Source organism: Artibeus jamaicensis, unplaced genomic scaffold (genome assembly GCF_021234435.1).
Source record: "Artibeus jamaicensis isolate MK-2021 breed Jamaican fruit bat unplaced genomic scaffold, CSHL_Jam_final contig_519, whole genome shotgun sequence".
NCBI lineage: Eukaryota > Metazoa > Chordata > Mammalia > Chiroptera > Phyllostomidae > Artibeus > Artibeus jamaicensis.
In genome coordinates this window covers 13,226,126-13,246,201 of record NW_026521871.1, presented here as the reverse complement: position 1 = coordinate 13,246,201, position 20,076 = coordinate 13,226,126, and the positions used below count along the sequence as shown (strand labels likewise).

General features: G+C 54.0%; 1 protein-coding gene across 1 annotated transcript in view; it reads left to right on the top strand.

The window, feature by feature from the left end:
* DNAH1 (dynein axonemal heavy chain 1) overlaps positions 1–20,076 on the top strand; it is a 78,156-nt gene that overhangs the window by 27,233 nt on the left and 30,847 nt on the right. Inside the window, exons 8-33 of the mRNA XM_037134776.2 lie at positions 418–575; positions 1,179–1,390; positions 2,049–2,347; positions 3,788–3,938; positions 4,713–4,906; positions 5,000–5,225; positions 5,783–5,902; positions 6,348–6,430; positions 7,520–7,661; positions 8,062–8,217; positions 8,614–8,812; positions 8,891–9,144; positions 9,713–9,925; positions 11,435–11,599; positions 12,091–12,212; positions 12,373–12,478; positions 13,093–13,272; positions 13,930–14,070; positions 14,605–14,768; positions 15,007–15,120; positions 15,853–16,041; positions 16,331–16,436; positions 17,116–17,229; positions 17,922–18,071; positions 19,569–19,655; positions 19,766–19,952. Of these exons, the coding sequence (XP_036990671.2) occupies positions 418–575; positions 1,179–1,390; positions 2,049–2,347; positions 3,788–3,938; positions 4,713–4,906; positions 5,000–5,225; positions 5,783–5,902; positions 6,348–6,430; positions 7,520–7,661; positions 8,062–8,217; positions 8,614–8,812; positions 8,891–9,144; positions 9,713–9,925; positions 11,435–11,599; positions 12,091–12,212; positions 12,373–12,478; positions 13,093–13,272; positions 13,930–14,070; positions 14,605–14,768; positions 15,007–15,120; positions 15,853–16,041; positions 16,331–16,436; positions 17,116–17,229; positions 17,922–18,071; positions 19,569–19,655; positions 19,766–19,952 (4,232 nt within the window). The remainder of the gene's footprint in view (positions 1–417; positions 576–1,178; positions 1,391–2,048; positions 2,348–3,787; positions 3,939–4,712; positions 4,907–4,999; positions 5,226–5,782; positions 5,903–6,347; positions 6,431–7,519; positions 7,662–8,061; positions 8,218–8,613; positions 8,813–8,890; positions 9,145–9,712; positions 9,926–11,434; positions 11,600–12,090; positions 12,213–12,372; positions 12,479–13,092; positions 13,273–13,929; positions 14,071–14,604; positions 14,769–15,006; positions 15,121–15,852; positions 16,042–16,330; positions 16,437–17,115; positions 17,230–17,921; positions 18,072–19,568; positions 19,656–19,765; positions 19,953–20,076) is intronic.

Genomic DNA, 20,076 nt, shown 5'->3' with positions numbered 1-20,076 from the left:
CTCAGAGGGGCTGCCTGTGACTGGACTGGGTGGGAAAAGAGAAAGTGTCCTGTAAGGAAGGGGGGACAGAGCCAGCTAGAAGGGCCTCTTAGGTTCCAGGAAGAGGTTTGGCCTTATCCTAGGATCCAGGGGACCTAGGGGTGGATTTTAAGGAATGTGATCAGATTTGAGTTTTGTGGGGAATAGATTGGAATGGGCAGGGGTGGGAATGGGGCAGCCAGGCAGGGAGGGTGGCCTGCACTGGTTGTCATTGAGAAGTAAGAAGCAAAATTGGCGGAGTTGGGGCCTGATATGGGGGGCAGGGTGGCATGAAAGTGGCAGCTGACAAGGGTAATGGAGGTCAGTGGCCCAGATTCCAGGTGGGAGTAACAGGGCATAGAGCCCCCTGACTCCTGTCTCTCCGGTCCCCATGCACAGGGTTCTGGAGCAGCTCAGCACTCTCTCCAGGGAAGTGAATCTAGACTACGAGCGCAGCATGAACAAGATCAACTTTGACCAAATTGTCTCCTCCAAGCCTGACACATTCTCCTACGTGACCCTGCCTAAGAAGGAGGAGGAGAAGGTCCCCAAACAAGGTGAGGGTATCGGGTAAAAGTGGTCTTAGGGCCACCCACTCAGCCAGAGCCCCTCCTAACCCTCCCTCTAGGATCTCTATAAACCCAACACTCACAGGCACTTATCCTGTCCCCAGCATTCATTTCCCTCCTCTTCCTAACTGCCTAGAGAGCTGGGGGTATTTTTAAAATAGTAGTCTGAATAGTGCAGAAATAGCAAGGTGAATGTGTACCAGGAAAACAATCATTCAGAAGTGGATAAAAAGGGCTGTAATGGTCTGATCTAGGACATATGTTTCTTTCTTCCTCCAATAGCAAGAGTAGGTTAGCATTGTTGGGGCCCCACCGGGCAGGTGGCAGGCTGAGTCAAAGAGTAGGATGCCAGATGCCCCCAAGCCCTTCTTGCTTTGAATTCTCCAATCCCTGCTAATTTTCTTCTTGGACCCAGCTTCTGCATGTGTAAAGTCCCCAGGAGGCAAGGTCTGTGGGAAAAGAGAGATTCTGGGAACATGTGTGTCTCTTCCAGGGAGGAGGCAGGAGAGAAGCTGTTCCTCCTCCGTCTGTCTTGACCCCTGGTATGTCCTAGGCCCATCTGACACTGGCCCTTGGCCCCCAACCCCACAGGGCTGGTGAGTGTCCCCAAGTACCCTTTCCGGGAACAGAAGGAGGACTTCACCTTTGTGTCCCTGCTCACACGGCCAGAGGTCATCACAGCCCTCAGCAAGGTGCGGGCTGAGTGCAACAAGGTGACCACCATGTCCCTGTTCCATTCGACCCTCTCTAAGTATAGCCGCCTGGAAGAATTTGAGCAGATCCAGTCACAAACCTTCTCCCAGGTATGTGGGCACAGAGTAGTGGCATGCAGGCACAGACCAGGGGCTCCTGGAGAAGCCTGGGGTTGATGGGCCAGTGGTGAGGCTATGAGCCCCTGCTTTCCTTAAAACCAGGCCTCGCCTCTTCCTAGACCTGTGGGAGGCTGGGGTGGGTACCAAGGGGGTGTGGCTTACTTTGGAGAGAAAAGGAGAACCCATCACTTTCTATCACTAGACCCTGGTGGCCTCTGAAGCAGAAGCAGGAACCCTATGCACCCCTGTCTCTCCCTGAGGTTTGGGTATGAGAGAGAAGGGCTTCAGCCTCATGGGAGACAGCTGCCAGATGGCGTAGAAGAAAAGCTCCCCCTTTCTGCTTCCCTCTGCTCCATTCTGTCTCTCTCTCTGCCTCATTCCTAGTATCTCTCTCCCTTGGCGATAAGGAAAGCCCTGCTTCATTTCCCCTTTCTCCCTCCTTCCCCACTGAGCAGCCCTGGTTCCTGGGGTCACAGGAGGGTGTTGGTTGGCGGAGATTGACAGTAAGTTGGGGTTGGGGGAGATTCCTCTATGGTCACCTGAGTCCTGAAGCTGCCCAAGCACCCTAGTGCCTAGAGTCCCTGAGTATGGCAGCTGTGGACAGCGATTCCCTGGGGTGGCTGAGTGATGCTGTCTGTGGTCACTTCAGGTGCAGATGTTCCTCAAGGACAGCTGGATCAGTACGCTCAAGGTGGCCATGCGCAGCAGCCTGCGGGACATGAGCAAGGGCTGGTACAACCTCTACGAGACCAACTGGGAGGTGTATCTCATGTCAAAGCTGCGCAAGCTGATGGAGCTGATCAAGTATATGCTGCAGGACACACTGCGCTTCCTGGTGCAGGACTCGCTGGCCAGCTTCTCTCAGTTCATCAGTGACGCCTGCTACAGTGTAGTTGACTGTACTGATGACATGGTCTGGGGCGAAGATCTCATAAACAGCCCCTACAGGTGGGGCCTGGTTGGGCTGAGGCACCTGTTTGACTATTCCTTGTGAGGCCCCAGTGGCTATGGTCATGCAGGGTGGGGGGGGACTGAGATGGCCAGGGTTAGGGTGCCCATCACTGCCAGCACAGCAGGACTGCCAGGACTGCTGTCCTGGACAGCATGGGAGAGCCTGGCTCCCGCCCTGGTTTCTAGAGAACATGCCCCCAGCCCTGGCTTACATTTCTTCTGTGACTTTCATTCTCTCAGTCAGTTATTGACTTACTAGTTCAAGAAACATTCTTTGAGCCATGAACCAGGCAGGGCTTCAGGGGACCAAAAGAGGCATGGCCCTTGTTCTCACAAGGGGGACAGACAGCAGGAAAATTAACAGATGCATTCATTGCCAATCTTGGCAGGGCCTGTGACAGACCCGGGGGAGAAAGGGGCTTTGCCAGGGGGTCAGGTAGGAAGTTACATCTGAACCAAGACTTGAGACTGTGAGGAACCATCTGTGAGTTGTGGGAACGATGGAGGGACCAACACGTGCAGAAGCATGGAGGGGAGAAAGAACTTGGAGAGTCAAGGAAGAAAGGGCCAGCAGCTATGGCTGGTATGGGGAGGGCAAAGGAGGATGGTCAGGTGGCTTGGATAAGGTGGCAGGGACCAGGCCAGATCACACAGAGCATCCTGGGGTCATGGTCAGGGGCTGGGTTTATTCTAAGTGTGGTCAGCAGCTATCAGAGGGGAAAAAGGACCTGATTTATATTCCAAAATGATGCTCTGGACTTGTGGGGACAACTGAGACAGAAAGAGAAGTCATACCAAGGCTTTTGCCATTGTCTAGGCAAGGGGTGACAGAGTGGGACTTGGTGGGACCAATCTGGGGCAGCGAGAGCCTGGGCAGCAGTGCTGTGGGCCTGGCCACAGCAGGATGTGCAGGGGGAGAAGATAGAGAGGAGACAAGGCCGACTCTGGGGTTTATCCCTAGGACCAAACCCTGGAGGTAACTGGTAGGAGTCAGGGGACACAGGATGCTTATGATGGCATTAGAGGCCCAGATGGGTGGATGACAATCCAGGGTGCAGAGGAGAGGCCCAGCTAGGATCCAGGTTTGAGGATCGTTGTCATGTAGTGGGTATCTGAAGCCAAGGATAGTGGGCTCCCAGGGACAGTGGAGAGTCAAAAGTGCCCAGGGTATGGCAACCTGTCCTGATAACTTCAAGACCACATGGGGGGTGGGAGGTGGGAGTTTCCCTTTCCCTGGTGCCCATGGAACTCTGGGCAAGTGGCAGGATGAGCAGAGCTTGTTTGGCTGGTCTGGGTTTTTCCCTCTAGTAACTTGGAGGTTTCTGGGAGGAGGATGGAGGGAAGTCTCAAGTATGGAAAGCTCAAGATTCATCATAATAGCAGTAGGGACAGAGAGCTGGGCAACTGCCCATGATCAGCCTGGCCATTGCCCCACAGGCCTCGGAAGAATCCCCTATTCATTATGGACCTGGTGCTGGACAGCTCAGGGGTGCATTACAGTACACCGCTAGAGCAGTTCGAGACATCTCTGCTCAACCTCTTCGACAAGGGCATTCTGGCCACCCATGCAGTGCCCCAGCTGGAGAAGGTACACACAACCCACAAGTCAAGGCCCAGGACACCAGTTGCTTTGCTGCTAGGGGCTACCATAGCCTCAGGGTGCTGCCCTGAATATTAGAGCAGTTCAGCTTTATCTTGAGCCTCCCACTTGGCTGCAGTGTGCTCACCCTTTAATTCTTGAGTAGCTCATTTCATCCTCACTATAGGCTGAATTGGGAACCATCAATATCCACATTTTGTCATGAGACTCAGAGAAGTTTAGCCTCAGGTCATATAGCTGCTGAATATCAGACCTGAGATGCTAATTGGGCTTAGTCATCCACTCCTGCCACAGCCATGTCTGACCCAGATCCCACCCTCTTGATCCCACCTAGCTCTGACCTCTGTCTTCAGCTAAGACATGGACACAGACTCACCTCCACACTCAAGTCAAAAGTTCCCGTTTCATTACCAGATCTTTGCAGAGCCCACACCCTTGGTCTAACAGCCTCTGTAACTCCAGTCCCCTTTTGTCTTCCTTGCTGGTCAGTCAGAGCCATCAGTGACCTGGTTTTCCTATGTGTTTCTTTCCTTGGCAATGAGCTGAGTCAGGCACAGACAGAAGAAGACGTTGCCTCTTGATGGATCTCATGGGGCGTCTAGCCTTGTATTGGTCCACAGCCCCAACCCTGCCCCCACCCCCACCATGCTGTCTGTGCTAGGCCATACTGCTGCCCACTCAATCTTTGTATCACATTTCCAACTCCTCTGCCTACCGGCCTCATTGCTCATCCAGTTCTGTGCCCCTACCCCTATTCCACAGCTGGTGATGGAGGACATCTTTATCAGCGGTGATCCCCTGCTAGAGTCAGTGGGGCTTCATGAGCCCCTGGTGGAGGAGCTGAGGGCCACCATTGTCAATGCTGTGCAAAAGGCCTTGATCCCATTGCAGGCCTATGCCAAGGAGTATAAAAAGTACCTGGAGCTGAACAACAGTGATATTGCTACATTCCTCAAGTGCGTTTGTGTGTCTTAAGTCTATCTGTGTGTCTGTGTGATTGGCACCCACACCCTCACCACCCTTTGGCCCCCTGTGCCTGCCATCCACAGGGCCTACCAGGAGCACTGCCCATCAGCTGAGGAGGTACGTAAGGTGGTGCTTACCCACCTACAAGAGAAAGAGATTCTGGACAACTCGCTGCCCAGCAGCATTGTCATTGGGCCCTTCTACATCAATGTGGACAATGTCAAGCAGAGCCTGTCCAAGAAGCGCAAGGCCCTGGCCACTTCCATGCTGGACATCCTGGCCAAGAACCTGCACAAGGAGGTGAACGATGTAAGTGCCCACCCACCCAGCCCCAGTGACCACAGTAGCACATGTATCCTTGGGTAGATGGTAAACTCCCATGAGCAAGATTCCCCCAGCCAAGGTCATGAGTGTTTGCAGACACCCAGCCCAGTGAAAGGATCTGAAAGTAATCCTGCCTTGATCCTGCCACTCTGTAGGGAGCTGTCCCATATGGAAGGTCCCAGGAAAGGGCTGCTGCTACCTCTTTCTCTAGTCTTATAGAGGCCTGGAAACCCCTCATAAGGACATTCTGAGATGGACCATCTCACAGGGCTGAGGGTGTGCAGGTTCAGGCCTCAGAAATGCCGTGTGCATGTGTGTGCATGTGTGTGTTGTGGCATAGGTGGCTAGGGAAGGTGAAGTGTGCTTGGTGACACCCTTGCCCCACTACAAGGCCTCAGCTCCCCAGGGAACTGACTGCAGGATGTGGTAGGGTGGGGGCAATTGCCTTTCTGTAGACACTGGGGATCAAGAAGGAGGTGCAGGTCCTGTGGAAGGCAAGGGAGAGACACTTGGCCTCCCTGGTGCCCTCCTCTCACTGCCAGATCTGTGAGGAATTTCGCAGCATCAGCCGCAAGATCTATGAGAAGCCCAACAGCATAGAGGAGCTGGCTGAGCTTCGTGATTGGATGAAGGGCATCCCTGAAAAGCTGGCGGGGCTGGAGGTGAGGTGCATGCATGGGAGCCAGGGAGTGGGGGCTGGTGTCCTGGATTGGGATCCTAGAAGTCAGGTGGCACCCTGGACACTGGGGAGCTGGGAGGTCAGGAAATAGGAAACCACAGGTGAGGTAGATACAGAGGACAGGTGGGGCCCAGGGGATCTGTGAGGTTGGGTGCCCAATGGAGGTGCAGAGCTATGCTTTTGGGAGGTCAGAAGGATGAAATATGTGGGTCAGGGGCTGAAGATTGGAGGTATGGTGGCCATGGCCCTTGGAGCTCTTATCTCAATGCTAGTCTTGCATCCCACACCTCCTTCCCCACCCCAGGCCTCTCCTCTCTGGAAGAGAGCAGTCTCTCCCCAGCACCCAACCACCTTGGGGAGCCCAGTTTCACCAGTGGCAACCCCCATACCAGGCACACATGCATTCTCACCACCACTTGTCACTGCAGGAGCGGATTGTGAAGGTCATGGATGACTACCAGATCATGGATGAATTCCTTTACAACCTCAGCACAGATGACTTCAATGACAAGTGAGTGGGAGCTTGGTTTCCACCCTAGGTGGGTGGTGGACAGGAGATAGTGAAGAAGGTGCCAAGCTGCAGTGGCTCTCAAATATCCTGTGGCCACAGCTGTGCAGTCACACTGCAAATGCCCTGCTCAAATGCCAGAGGCCATGGGGCCCACATGGTCCAGGCGGGACCAGGGCCAGGGTCAGTGTCAGGTGGCCAATGGGGCAGAAGGAAATCATTTGAGCTCTTGGCCTAGAGACCATGCTGCCCCCAGCCCTGTCTCCATTCTCTATCCCCTCAGCAGGGTCTCTTGTTTATAGTTGGAGCCCTTTGTTTTTTTGGGAAAAGGAAGCTAAACCCTTTTCCAAGGGTTTTCCCAAGGTGGGCATTCTTTGGAAAAGAGCACTCGTCCCCACCCAGCTCATGGGAAATGGCCTCAGGCTGGAACTGCCTTACCAAGGCCGCTAGAAACCCCTTACCCACCCTGCCTCACAGACTGGGGATCCCTGTAGGACTTTGGGGGTTAGAGGAGATTGACATTCTCTCCTGGGAGCCCTGCCAGGAGCTTCAAGACTCTGATTTTACAGGATATCCTGGTGCTCAGGATGGGCCTCCCCAGGGTCGACACCTCTAGGCCAGCTGCAGGCAGAATCCCTGAATCCTATGTCAGGTGGACAAAGAGAGTTGGTCTGATATGAAGGAAGCTGGCCTGGTGGCCCTGGTTGGTCACCAAGGAAATGCAGGCTAGAGGCTGTTACTTTGACACTATTGCCACCCCGTTGCCCCTCACTGCACTGGGCACACTGGATCTGCATCTCCCTGGATGCTGACCGCAGCTCCCAGACCACAGTCCCAGGGCAGGGACTGTTTCCCCTGCCTGGCACGCGCATACCCCACAAAGTGGCTGCCTCCCACCTCACTTCTCCTTCCCAGTTGTCCAGCCCTGTCTAGCTTCAGCTGCCACCTGGATCCCCCATTCTCCCCTTCACCCTGTCACTGCAGGGGTGGAGTGTCACCTAGGGTGGGGTCTCTAGGTGCCCCTGCCTGGCCTGCCCACCCCATCCTTTCAGCTGTGACATCCCCCTCAATCTCCACCCCTACCCCATCCAGATGGGCCGCCAACAACTGGCCTTCCAAGATCCTCGGACAGATAGAAATAGTGCGACAGCAGCACTTTGAAGATGAGGAGAAGTTCCACAAAATCCATGTTATGGATCAGAACAACTTCCAGGAGAAGCTGGAAGGGCTGCAGGTAGGGTTTGGCCGAGGTTCTGCTGGGACTGGCTCCCCCCCGACACACACACACACACAGGACACTTCTCCAGGGTCAGGCCAAATGAACTGAAAAGCCAGAGGGGTGCCTGGGCAGCAAGCTCCAAAAGAATTCAGAGTATCAAAGAGCCCCAGCTCTTCTGTTTTGTCCCAGTGGGCAATGAGCACAGTATTCAGGGCACTGGGTTCTTCTCTGATTTTGCTATGTTACCACAGCGTGGTCAGCTGCCTTTGATGGGCCAGGAATCTGCTTATTCCCAGAGAAGAAAGTGCCCTCAGAACTGGGAGATGCTGATGCCTGGGGACCTCGGGCTCCCTGGATGCATGTGGGTATGCGTGGAGCCACAGAGGCCTCTGATTCCTTGCTCCTTGGCCCACAGCTGGTGATAGCTGGCTTCTCTACCCATGTGGAGATTGCACGAGCACATGAGATCGCCAATGAGGTGCGGCGGGTCAAGAAGCAGCTGAAGGACTGCCAGCAGCTGGCCATGCTCTACAACAACCGTGAACGCATCTTCGGCTTGCCCATCACCAACGTAGGTCTCCTGCAGCCACCCCATCCCTTAACCACCAGGGTTTGAGACAGAGCCATGGTATTTGTGGCCCAATCAGAACCCAGCTGCCAGCTGGCAGGGCCTGGCATTTGGAGGGCAGGACCAAGTAGGCTGCAGAGAGGAGATAACCCATCCTCAGGGCAAGGAGACTGGCTGGAACCAGGCAAGAGGCCTGAGGGTCAGTGCAGGCCTTGCTCAGCTACTCATAGCCCAGAGCCTTTGGGACCAGAAATAGGGAGGACAGAGCCAAGTCCCCAGGGACAGGATTAGGGCGGCAGCCAGGAGCAAAGAGGGGAAGAGGACCTGGCCCATTAGTGAGCAGCATAGAGAAAAACTTAGGAGCACCCCAAGGCATCCCCGGTTCTTCTGCCCCTGCAGTATGACAAACTGTCCAGGATGGTGAAGGATTTCCAGCCCTATCTAGACCTCTGGACCACAGCCTCCGACTGGCTGCGCTGGTCTGAGAGCTGGATGAACGACCCCCTATCAGCCATTGATGCTGAGCAACTGGAGAAGAATGTCATTGAGTCCTTTAAGACCATGCACAAGTGTGTGAAGCAGTTCAAGGACATCCCAGGTAGGTGACTAAGCCAGCCCATCTCCTGCTTCCTTGCTGTGCTGACTGCTTCTCACACCCACCTGCCCTACCCCACAGCCTGCCAGGAGGTGGCCTTGGACATCCGGACCCGCATTGAGGAGTTCAAGCCATACATCCCACTGATCCAGGGTCTGCGAAACCCTGGAATGAGGCCCAGGCACTGGGAGGTTCTGTCCAATGAGATCAATATTAATGTCAGGCCCAAGGCCAACCTGACCTTTGCCCGCTGCCTTGAGATGAACCTACAGGACCACATCGAGAGCATCAGCAAGGTGGCTGAGGTGGCCGGCAAGGAGTACGCCATTGAGCAGGTGGGCAGCCAGCAGGCTCACCCTGCCCCACCCAGGCCCTACCCAATGGCATAGGAGAATGACAGTACTTGGCCCCATTCCCAGGCTCCTTCACCAGGTCTGGGGGTTGAGGTGTATTCCGATAAGTGAGTTAATAATGTATGTGAAGAGCTTGGCACAGGGTCCACCATCCTAGTTATTGCTCAGTTGATACTCTCAATTTACTTCCTCTCCCAGGATTGAGTTGATAGCAGTACCCTCAGTTAACAGATGAATAAATTAGGACTCAGAGAGTTTCAGCAAGCGGTTAGGGTGCCATAGCCAGTAAGGGCTACAACTGGGACCAGAACTAACTAGCACCTTAAGTGTCTCTCAACATGCATGTACATGCATATTATACACATGCAAAACATGTATGAGAGCCATTTGGCCTTGAATTCTGATGAGGGTGACTGGGGAATTTGGTGACGAGGGGGGCCTAGGTGAAGGTCATGGCCAGGCAGATCCTGCTTTTCCCTGCCCAGTGCTGGTCACAGAGAATGTGGGCCAGGTACTTCCTAGGACCCAGCCTGACTTGCACCCACCCCAGGCACTGGACAAGATGGAGAAGGAGTGGTCAACCATCCTGTTCAACGTGATGCCCTATAAGGAGACAGAGACCTACATTCTCAAGAGTCCAGATGAGGCATCACAGCTGCTCGATGACCACATTGTCATGACGCAGAGCATGTCCTTCTCACCCTACAAGAAGCCCTTTGAGCAACGCATCAACTCCTGGGAGACCAAGTTGAAGCTGACTCAGGTGGGCCCTCCATGACCTTCCTTTATTCATACCCCACCCTTCCAGCCCCCTGTCTCCTAAGTGGCTCTCTATGGTGTCTGGGTGAGGTTTGAAGCAGTGAGGAGCCTTACCCAGGTTTGCTCAGCCCCCAGCTCTCTGACAGGACCCTCATGCAGAGGAGAGCAACTACAATGGGGCTCTCCATCTCTGAGGTGTGTCTGCTGAAGACAATTCAGGATGTGGGAGTGGGCTGCAGGAGCTGTGGCTAGGAAGGGCATGAAAGCTACCAGCAGAGCTCTGAAGGACTGCCTGGACTTGGGGCAGCTAGAACCTCCAGTCTCAGAACTTTATGGACTGGACACCATGAGGCCCTGAGGTTCCTCAGTGATCTCTCTCACTCTATCTTAAGCCTCCCATTCCTGTCTCATTTGGAGCTTGCTTGGGTTGAGGTCACAAGGGCACTGGGGAGTGTCCCTCTTCAGAGCTTTCAGACCAGAGGCAGGAGCTGTCTACAAAGCCCTAGAGGACTGTCCTGAGGCCAGGTTTAGTTGTGTGATTCCAAAAGTCCCTTCCCCGGAGCCTCCTGGAAGCTGTTCGGAAACCTCCAGTGAAGGCCAGAGTCTAAGAGAGGAGGGCTTGTGTGTGTACTCCTTGGACTATCCAAAGATTCCTGAGGTGGTCATCATAGTCCCTGGGTTTCCCCTACACCTGGAGTTTCATCCCTACCTTTCATCTCCAAGGCAGCCCTCCCTGATTCCCCAACACCTGCCTGCAAGGTGTTCCCACCACAGCATTGGTCAGTACCTGTTAGAGTCCATCATTCATGCCAGGCCTTTGGTGATTCAAAGAAAGAACTGGCCATTTAGTGGACTGTGGGCTCCTTGAGGGCAGGGACCACATCCTGTTCCTCTCTGTTTCTCCTGGTGCCCACATAGGCCTCACACAGAGCTGGCCATACACACATCTCAAGAGGAAGATAATGAATGAAAAAAATGGGTGAATGAATAAGTTTGCATTGATAGCAAAAGACAAGAGATAAATCCTGAAAGGGAAATTTGAAGGCAGAATTTGAAAAAAAGTAGCCTGTTTTAAAGAAATCTCATTCTTGGACTGATGTTTCAAAGTATTTTAGAGATCTTAAGTTCAAGTCCCAGTATACCTCAGAGAATTCTGGGGTCTTGGACCCCAAGTCTGGCCAGGCAAGGATGCTGGTTTGAACTTTCACGCACTGGGGCTTTTTACTCTGTTACTTCAGAGTTTACTGGTTTGGAAGTGGTTCCCTTCTTGGGAAGGGTGGCTCCCCAGCTCTGTTAGAAGTGTGGGCATCCTGGGGGGGGGACTTGGGGTTTCTCTGGAGTGCAGGCATAGTACTGTGGCTGACAGCACCAGCTAGAAATTTCCCCACAGACAACGGGGAAATTTCTGATGCCCAGTCTCTGCCCAGCACTCTGGTATGGAGAAAATGTCTAAGTCATGGGGACAGAACCCCCAACTTGGATGCTGGGTTCTAATAGTCTGTGCCTTGCCCAGGAAGTGCTAGAGGAGTGGCTAAACTGTCAGAGGTCCTGGCTGTACCTGGAGCCCATCTTTACCTCTGAAGACATCAACCGGCAGCTGCCCGTGGAGAGCAAGCGCTACCAGACGATGGAGCGGATCTGGAGGAAGATCATGAAGAATGCCTATGAGAACCGGGAGGCAAGCTCACACAGAGATGCAGTGGGGAAGCAGGGACCACCAATGGCCCTAGTCACGTTGTTGGGAGACTCCTGGTCTCATCTCTCCCTGAACAAGAAAGGTTATAGAGCAAGTTCAAGGCTTTGGTCTATGCCTGTGTTCCAAAGTGAGCTCTCCAATCATGAGACACTCCTTGGAAACACAAGAGTTGATGATTTTCTTTGCAGAAATTTGCAGTTCACATTAGCATTTTAAAGGCCCTGATAAGTTCTGCAGCAAATCAAACACCTTGGCTTTGTTTAATCCTAATTTTTTTTGACAATGGACATTTTCCTGGGGGACTGACAGGAATGATGGATGCAACCCTTAGCTCAGGGCCATTTTCCTGCCCCTGTTCCTTCCCAGGCCCCACTAAGAGTCTCTTGCCCATGCAGGTGTTCTTTGAACCCACCCTGCTTTCTCCCAGTTGGACCATTCTCACTTGCAATTTCTCTCTGGCTCGGGCCATGCAGGTGATCAATGTGTGCTCTGACCAGAGGCTGCTGGACAGCCTGAGGGATTGTAACAAGCTACTAGACACGGTCCAAAAGGGACTCAGTGAGTACTTGGAGACCAAGAGGAGCGCCTTCCCCAGGTATGCACCACCTGGTCCATGCCCACTCTGTCAGTGCCTGTCCATGAGGCTGGGGCACCCAGGACCCCACCCAGGCTGGGTGCAGTAGTATCAGTGGTACTGGGGCAGCTGGACCCCAAGGGGTCCCTGACCCACTCCTTTACCCTTGTTCCCTTGTCAGATTCTATTTCCTGTCAGATGATGAACTACTTGAGATCTTGTCCCAGACAAAGGACCCCACTGCGGTGCAGCCCCACCTGCGCAAGTGCTTCGAGAACATTGCCCGGGTAGGTGACTGGGCCTGGGGCTCAGGACTAGGAGCACTGGGGCTCCTTCCATAGGAGAATAGCTCTTCTCTAGCCCTAAGTCCTCCTAGAAGGAAATGAGGTGGCAATGAGGTGGCAATGAGAAGGAAATGAGGCTGGCCCTTAGAGATGCACCTGGGGCCTGTAGGAAAAAGGTCAGCTGAAAAAACCCCAGCTCAGGGTCTAACGGTGGGAGGCTGGCTCTCAATTCATCCAGGGGAGCCCTGTCCCCACAATACACTGAGGTGCTGGCTGGGTTGATAAACCCATGAGGCCAGGGGCTCCTGACTCTCCTTGTCCTTATTATTGTCTAAAAGGTAGGCTGCACAGGCCTGTACAGAGTGGGGACTCACAAGCAGGGTTAGCCTCTTTCACCAAGTGGGCCAGCTGGGCCACAGCCAGGGACAAGGCAGACCCATCCTGCCTGAATACACAGTCAGAGAAGTCCCAGCCAGATAGATGTTCAGGTGGTGCTCCGTGAGACAGAGCTCTCTTCTGAAGGTGAAGAGCATAGGCAGTTCATCCCTGGGGCTGTGGAGGGTGGAGCCTCTGGACACACTTAGTAGAATCCCCACTCTTACCCACCCTGCCCACAGCTGCTATTCCAAGAGGACCTGGAGATCACACACATGTACTCGGCAGAGGGTGAGGAGGTGCAGTTGTCTTTCTCCATCTACCCGTCCAGCAATGTGGAGGATTGGCTGCGGGAGGTGGAACGCAGCATGAAGACCAGCATACGGGACATCATTGAGAGGGCCATCAAGGCCTACCCGACCGTGAGTCATGCCTCCCACCCCAGCATAGCCTCCCAGCCTAGTACTCCTTGCATTTGCTCCTCTCTCAGTGGTCTTTGCCCGTGTGTGGTAGCTGGGCTGCCTGCCTGCCTCATCCTCAAGCTTTAGACTTGACTGATGCTGCTCTCAGTCAGCCAGGGGATCTGCAGGGACAGGGGGTCCTTGAGGCTTGCCCAGGGAGGAATCTGAAAATACGCTGCAGAAAATGAGACTTACTCCTAATAATAGTCACTGTTATGATTCAAGTGCTCAGTGTGGCCAGGCCTGACCTGGGACTTCACCCACATTATGCCTTCCAGACCCACAGTCAAGAGTGGGGCTGGAGGTTAACCCTTATCCAACACAGTCGGTTCAGAGATATTTTATGCCCATAGGCATGAGCCACGGTTTGAACCCAGGGCTATATGTCTCTGATCCTGGGCTCCCAACCCTCTGCTTCAAGATCTCTTCTGAGGAAGTGATGACTCTGCCCACCCCAGAGATGCCCAGAGCTTAGTGGCTTCTCTGCTTTTGAGGCAGCATTAACAACTTGAGCCCAGAGCTCAAAAGGCCAAAGCACAGGTCATGTTTAAGGGAAAAAGTGTGCAGGGTTGAGGCTGGCCACTGCTTGGGTCAGCCCAGCCTGTGTGATCTTCCCAGATGCCCAGGACCCAGTGGGTCCTGAACTGGCCTGGCCAGGTGACTATTGCCGGGTGCCAGACCTACTGGACTATGGAAGTGGCGGAGGCCCTGGAGGCCAGTAACCTCAAGAGCCAGCTGTTCCCCCAGCTTGCCCTGCAGGTGAGAGTCCAGGGGTCGTCATTACTCCACACACACACACCCACCACACCAGGGAGAGCCCAGGTTCTGTGGGAGTGTTTCCCTGTATTTCCTTGAAAGAGGCCTTGGGTTGAATCCAAAGAGCAGAAGGTCAGACACCCCAGAAATGAGTGTCTCATGACCAGCCACCAATAGGAGGAGAGCCTGAGGCCAGACAGGTGCCCCTGTCCTGCTAGTCACTGAGGGAGCCATATCCTGCCACCATCCCAGCCCTGTGCACTGGCTCCTCACCAGACTCTACCACCTGGCCACTGAAGGCTCAGGGAGCACTGTACACTGCGGGAAGACAGATGCCATGTGCATGCATCCATTCTTATTTATTTCCCTGCCAGACTTCTCATGTGACCAATGCCCTCCCTGTACTCCTCTCATCCAGGACTATCAGAAGTCCCCAGAATAGAGGGGTTGTACCTGGCCAAAACCCACCCTCTGTGCAAAGGAGAGCCTACCCCTAGCGTGACTGTGCCCGCTGACAATGTCTCCCAACTCCTGCAGCTCAGTGACCTCGTGGCTCTGGTTCGGGGGAAGCTGTCCCGCATGCAACGGGCAGTGCTTTCAGCACTAATCGTCATTGAGGTCCACGCCAAGGATGTGGTGGCCAAGCTGATCCAGGAGAACGTGGTCAGTGTGAATGACTTTGAATGGATCTCACAGCTGAGGTAAGGAGATGGGGCCCCTGGCCCAGCCACACTCAGGGTCGGAGCAGCGCCCCTGGGGCCAGGGGCGGGTAGAGAATCAATCAATAGTTATTGTTCCTGTCCCTGAAGGCTCTGAGACAAACTGGGCAGAGGTACCCGATGCCCTTTTTCACCGAAAGAACCACCTTTACTCGGCTGCATGCCCTGCCCAGTGGCTCTTGGTCCCCTGGGCCAGGAACCCATCACCCTGCAATTCTAGGTACTACTGGACAAATAACAACCTGTACATTCAAGCTGTAAATGCCGAGTTCATCTATGGCTATGAGTACCTAGGCAACAGCGGGAGGCTGGTGATCACACCCCTCACCGACAGGTAAGAGTCCCCCTTCCCACAGGCCTACCCCCACTGGGACCCTTCCTCCACCTCTGGCTGGCCCAGAAGAGCAAGGACCAAAGGCAGAGCCAGTCTATCAGAGCACACAGGGTGTAGAAGATGGGCTTCGGGTTTAAAACCAGTTCTGACTGTCACAAGCTGAGTGACCTTGGGCAGGTGCCTCAACCCCTCTATGCCTTAGTTTTCTCTGTGCCTTCTTTAGGGTGGTTATGAGAATTTCATGAGCTGATACATAAAGCTCATAGCTCAGGAAACATTAATGGGTTTGAGTTTTGTAAATTTTTTTCAGTCAAATCCTCCTTTCAATGTGCCAGAAGAATTGATCTTGAGAGAAATAATGGGCAAATTCCTTTATAAAGTGAACAGTTCTCTTCTAAAGCAATCAGTCATTTCCTTTTGCCAACTATATTTAGTAGCAGATTTTCAAGTTGGGTTTTGAGTAAGGAAATTGAAGTGTGGCCACAGATCAGGCTTCTCAGTGGGTTTCTGAAGAGGGCTCTGCATAGCCACAGGGTGGGGTGGGGAAGCACTGGGCAAAGGCTGCAATTCTGACCCCAGTAGCCAGGACCGAGACTACCTGGAGCCCTGAGAGGAAGGAGGAACAACAGCCGCTCACCATCGGGAAACACGATGGGGAGGCTCTCTCTCCTGGTGCCTGCGGGAATCCTGAAGAAGTTGCACGGACCATGCTACCTCCTCTCACTCCCGCAGGTGCTATCTGACCCTGACTGGTGCCTTGCATCTCAAGTTTGGGGGCGCACCAGCTGGCCCAGCTGGCACAGGGAAAACGGAAACTACCAAAGACCTGGGCAAGGCCTTGGCTATCCAGACTGTTGTATTCAACTGCTCTGATCAGCTTGACTTCATGGCCATGGGCAAGTTCTTCAAGGGCCTGGCCAGGTGAGGCTGGGTATGAGGGTGGCACAGGACAGGGTAGGAAGGCTGAGTTCTCCTGGGGACACTGCATGAGAGGAACCTTACAGAATGGTGGAAGGGGCAGGAGGGGGATAACAGGAGTCAAAGGTAGTGCCCCTGTGGGCAGTGGGGAGGGGTGATGGGCAGCTGGGGTTGTGGCTGAGTTGATAGGGGTTACTATTGACTGCTTTCTCCCCAGTGGAGTCAGAGAGGCCCTTGGAGATGCCAGGTGGGCTCTGAACTCACATCTACCTTGTGTTCTCACGCCATTTAGTTCTGGGGCCTGGGCCTGCTTTGATGAGTTCAATCGCATCGACATTGAGGTGCTGTCTGTGGTGGCTCAGCAGATCACCACCATCCAGAAGGCTCAGCAACAGCGGGTGAGCCATCCCCCTCCACGCTTCCCCAAGTCACCACCTCATGTCTTCATCTATACCCACCATACCCATGCCTTTACATGACTCCGCACCCTGCAGATGAGTAGCCAGACACTGAGCCTGCCCTGAGGCTAGGCTTTCTCATCTTACAGGGGACAGGGCACTTCTTCCTCCCCCATTTTGGAGCTCTCCTGGGGGCTTTTGTAGCCTTTCAGGGAGCCCCAAAACCCTATTACACTCTGGGGGTAGCTCCCAGCCCAAGCTACGGCAGATGAAGGGGTCCCTCCCACAGGAAGGACATCTGTCCTTCTTTTAGCCTCATTCAGAGTGGCCAGCAGTCTTCTGGGAACAAGAGCTAGGAGGTTGGCAGGTACCCAAAGCCACTCAAGTAGGGGGCCCTGGTTCCAGACAAAGCCAAGTTTGCTCAAGTTTGAAGAGAATCAGTATAAGGAACTAGGTGTGGGAGATAGCAGATTCATAAAGACTTCAGGCAACCAGGACCTAGGAGGCCAGGGGTAGCCAGTGGGACCAAAGGTCTCAGGCCAAATTCTGAGAGAAGGGCCAGCTCATGATCAGGGATCCATTCTGGGCTGACCAGCTATGGTCAGGACAGAGGCATCAGCAGGGGATGAGGGGCCCATCCAGAGAAGAGGCAGGTGAATCAACCCCTGCCATCCTGTAGGTGGAACGCTTCATGTTTGAGGGTGTCGAGATCCCGCTCGTGCCATCCTGTGCGGTGTTCATCACTATGAACCCAGGATACGCAGGCCGCACCGAGCTACCCGATAACCTGAAGGTGGGTTCAGGCCTGGAAGGCCACCCAGGGCACTGAGAGACACTGGAACATGTGGCCTGGGCTCAGAGATGCTAAAAAACTCACACAAGGTGCCCTGGCTGGTGTAGCTCAGTTGGGCGGAGCATCCTCCTATAAATCAAAAGGTCTTGGGTTCAGGGCACATGCCTAGGCTGCAGATTTGGTCCCTGGCCAAGGCATGAGCAAGAGGCAACTGATCGATGTTTCTCTCATACATTGATGTCTCTCTCTCTCTCTCTCTTTCTCTCTCTCCCCCTTCCTCTGTCTAAGCATGTCCTTGGGTGGATAAAAATAAAACATTAAAATTTTTAAAAAAGAACTCACTCAAAGCACATAGCCGCTGGTCATCAGGAGATGTGATTCCCCATAGCATCCTTCCTGCCCAAGGGCCATGAGGCCCATCCCCAGCCATGGAAAGGAAGCCCCAGTCCTGTCTCCAAGCTTGCCAGCTGGTTCAGGTCAACACAAAAGGCCAGTTTCTAATGGGTAGAGTGGTTAAGCCACAGGGGACTATAAGACTCAGCTGTGGTGGGCATGCTACGGAGAGGGATCCAAGCATCCGCAAGGGAAAAAGGCTGTGAAGCTGCCTCCTGAGACTAGACAGCCCATAAAGCAGATAGTGTTCTATGGGCAGAGGTCTGCCCCTCAGTTCACATGTGCACCATGGGCCCCAGGCACTCTTCCGGCCTGTGGCCATGATGGTTCCAGATTACGCCATGATCGCTGAGATCTCCCTCTACTCCTTTGGCTTCAACGAGGCCAATGTGCTGGCCAAGAAGATCACAACTACCTTCAAGCTGTCCTCTGAGCAGCTCAGTTCCCAGGTGAGGGCGTGCCCCAATCAGGTTCTGGGGTCTAAGGACCACTGCTGCCCCCAGCACTCCTATCTCATGTAATCTCATGAAATAGGAATTACATCCCCATTTCTCATCTGAGGACACTGAGACCCTAAGCAACTAGTTGGCCAGGCTCACACAGTGCACAGGAGAGCTGGAACAGGAGCCGGGAAGGGATGCCCACTCCAGCTAGTTCAGATGCAGAGGAGGCTCAACCATTAGGAGGCCAAGAGCTACAAAACCCAAGTCTGTAGATTAAGTGCACCTGGGTCTCATGCAGGCAGTATGGCATAGCCATCCCCCAACCTGGGCCTCCCAGCCATGGGAGCATGCTGAGCCCAGGTTCCAGGGACAGATAGCCTTGGTCTAGGCACTAGCGCTGGTGAACAAGCTTTCCTGTTTGGCTCCATTCTCAGTCAGCCCTGCCATCCTCACCGTGTTGCCCTTTGCAGTGGCAGAGATGAGCCTCAGCTGTGTCTGGGCCCACATGCTAGCAGCTTAGTTTCTCTTTCCTAATAGTTCCAGATAATATCCCTGGTATCACCCTAATGGGCCCTCTCTGGGTGGCCTATTCATGCACGAACACCAATCATTGTGGCTAAGGGGAAGCCATACTGCCTTTGGCCAGGTGGAACCCCAAACAACCCATGGGCTGGAGGAGATGCAGTCTGTTACTGGGGAAAAAAAAAACTGCCCACCACAGTGTATCCTCGGTGCCCACACCTCCACACACCCTTCCTTCTAACCAGGCACTTGCAAAAATGCTTTTCTCTTTATTAGAGCAGATATTTCCACATGGTTCTGTAAATAACCTCAACCCCTTCTCAAATGACAGTGACCCAAAGTCAAGCCCAGTCTCTTCACCCAAGTCCAAAATTTCCAGGAAATGCGCTGCTCTCTGGGTCCAGATGTATTCTCAGGGTCTGGCACCGTGGGGCAGTCTGATAAACTTATTCCCAATATCTGTTCTACAATGGAGAAACAGGACCAGTGGGGAAAATGGTAGTGTGACTGAAAAGGTGGGTCTGGAGAGAGGTTACGAGAGAATCTTGGGAGGAAGCTCAAAGGCCATGAGGCCACCTCATCCATGACACATCTGGGAAACTCCTTTGTTCACTCTGTGAATCAAACTTGATCACCTTCCTGCCCTTGGCACCATGCTGGGACTGCAGGAATTTAGTTGCAACCAAGGCAGAGTCCTTACCCTCAGGGCCAAGAGTCAAGCAGGGCACACAGAATAAGTAACCTGGTAAAAGGAGAGGGCCACTGGGATGATGAAGTAGAAGGTGGCAGAGGGGCCCAGTGGAGGGCACCTGGCCCAGGCTGGGGTGGGCAGGTGGTCATAGATGACCTGCAGGGGTAGTGACATTTTAGCTACCAGCTGGGCAATAGGCCAGGTACCAGGTGGGAGACAGAGTGTTCCAGGCAGAAGCCCCAAAAAGGGACAGTTGCCCACCCATCCCTCCTCCTGTCTGATGGCAACAGGATCACTATGACTTTGGGATGAGAGCTGTGAAAACTGTGATCTCAGCAGCTGGGAACCTCAAGCGAGAGAACCCCAGCATGAACGAGGTAAGTGCCATCCAGAGGGGTGCCTGGGTGAGGGCTCTGGGAGGGCTCCAGAGCAGCTGGAGGGGCACCTGGCCTGGGCCACCCTGAAGGCTCCCTGGCCTCTGCTACAGGAGCTGATCTGCCTCCGGGCCATCCGTGACGTGAATGTGCCCAAGTTCCTGCAGGAGGACCTCAAGCTCTTCTCTGGGATTGTTTCTGATCTGTTCCCAACCATCAAGGAAGAGGACACTGACTATGGCATCCTGGACATGGCCATCCGCAGGGCCTGTGAGAAGGAGAACCTCAAGGATGTAGATGGTGAGCCCCTGGCCCCTGGGTGTCTGAGGAGACACTGGTTCCAGCCTCCCTGGGATCCCAAGCAGAGGAACAGAGACAGGCAGTCACCCTCAGGTCCCCTCCCTCACACCTGGCCAAGTGTGCT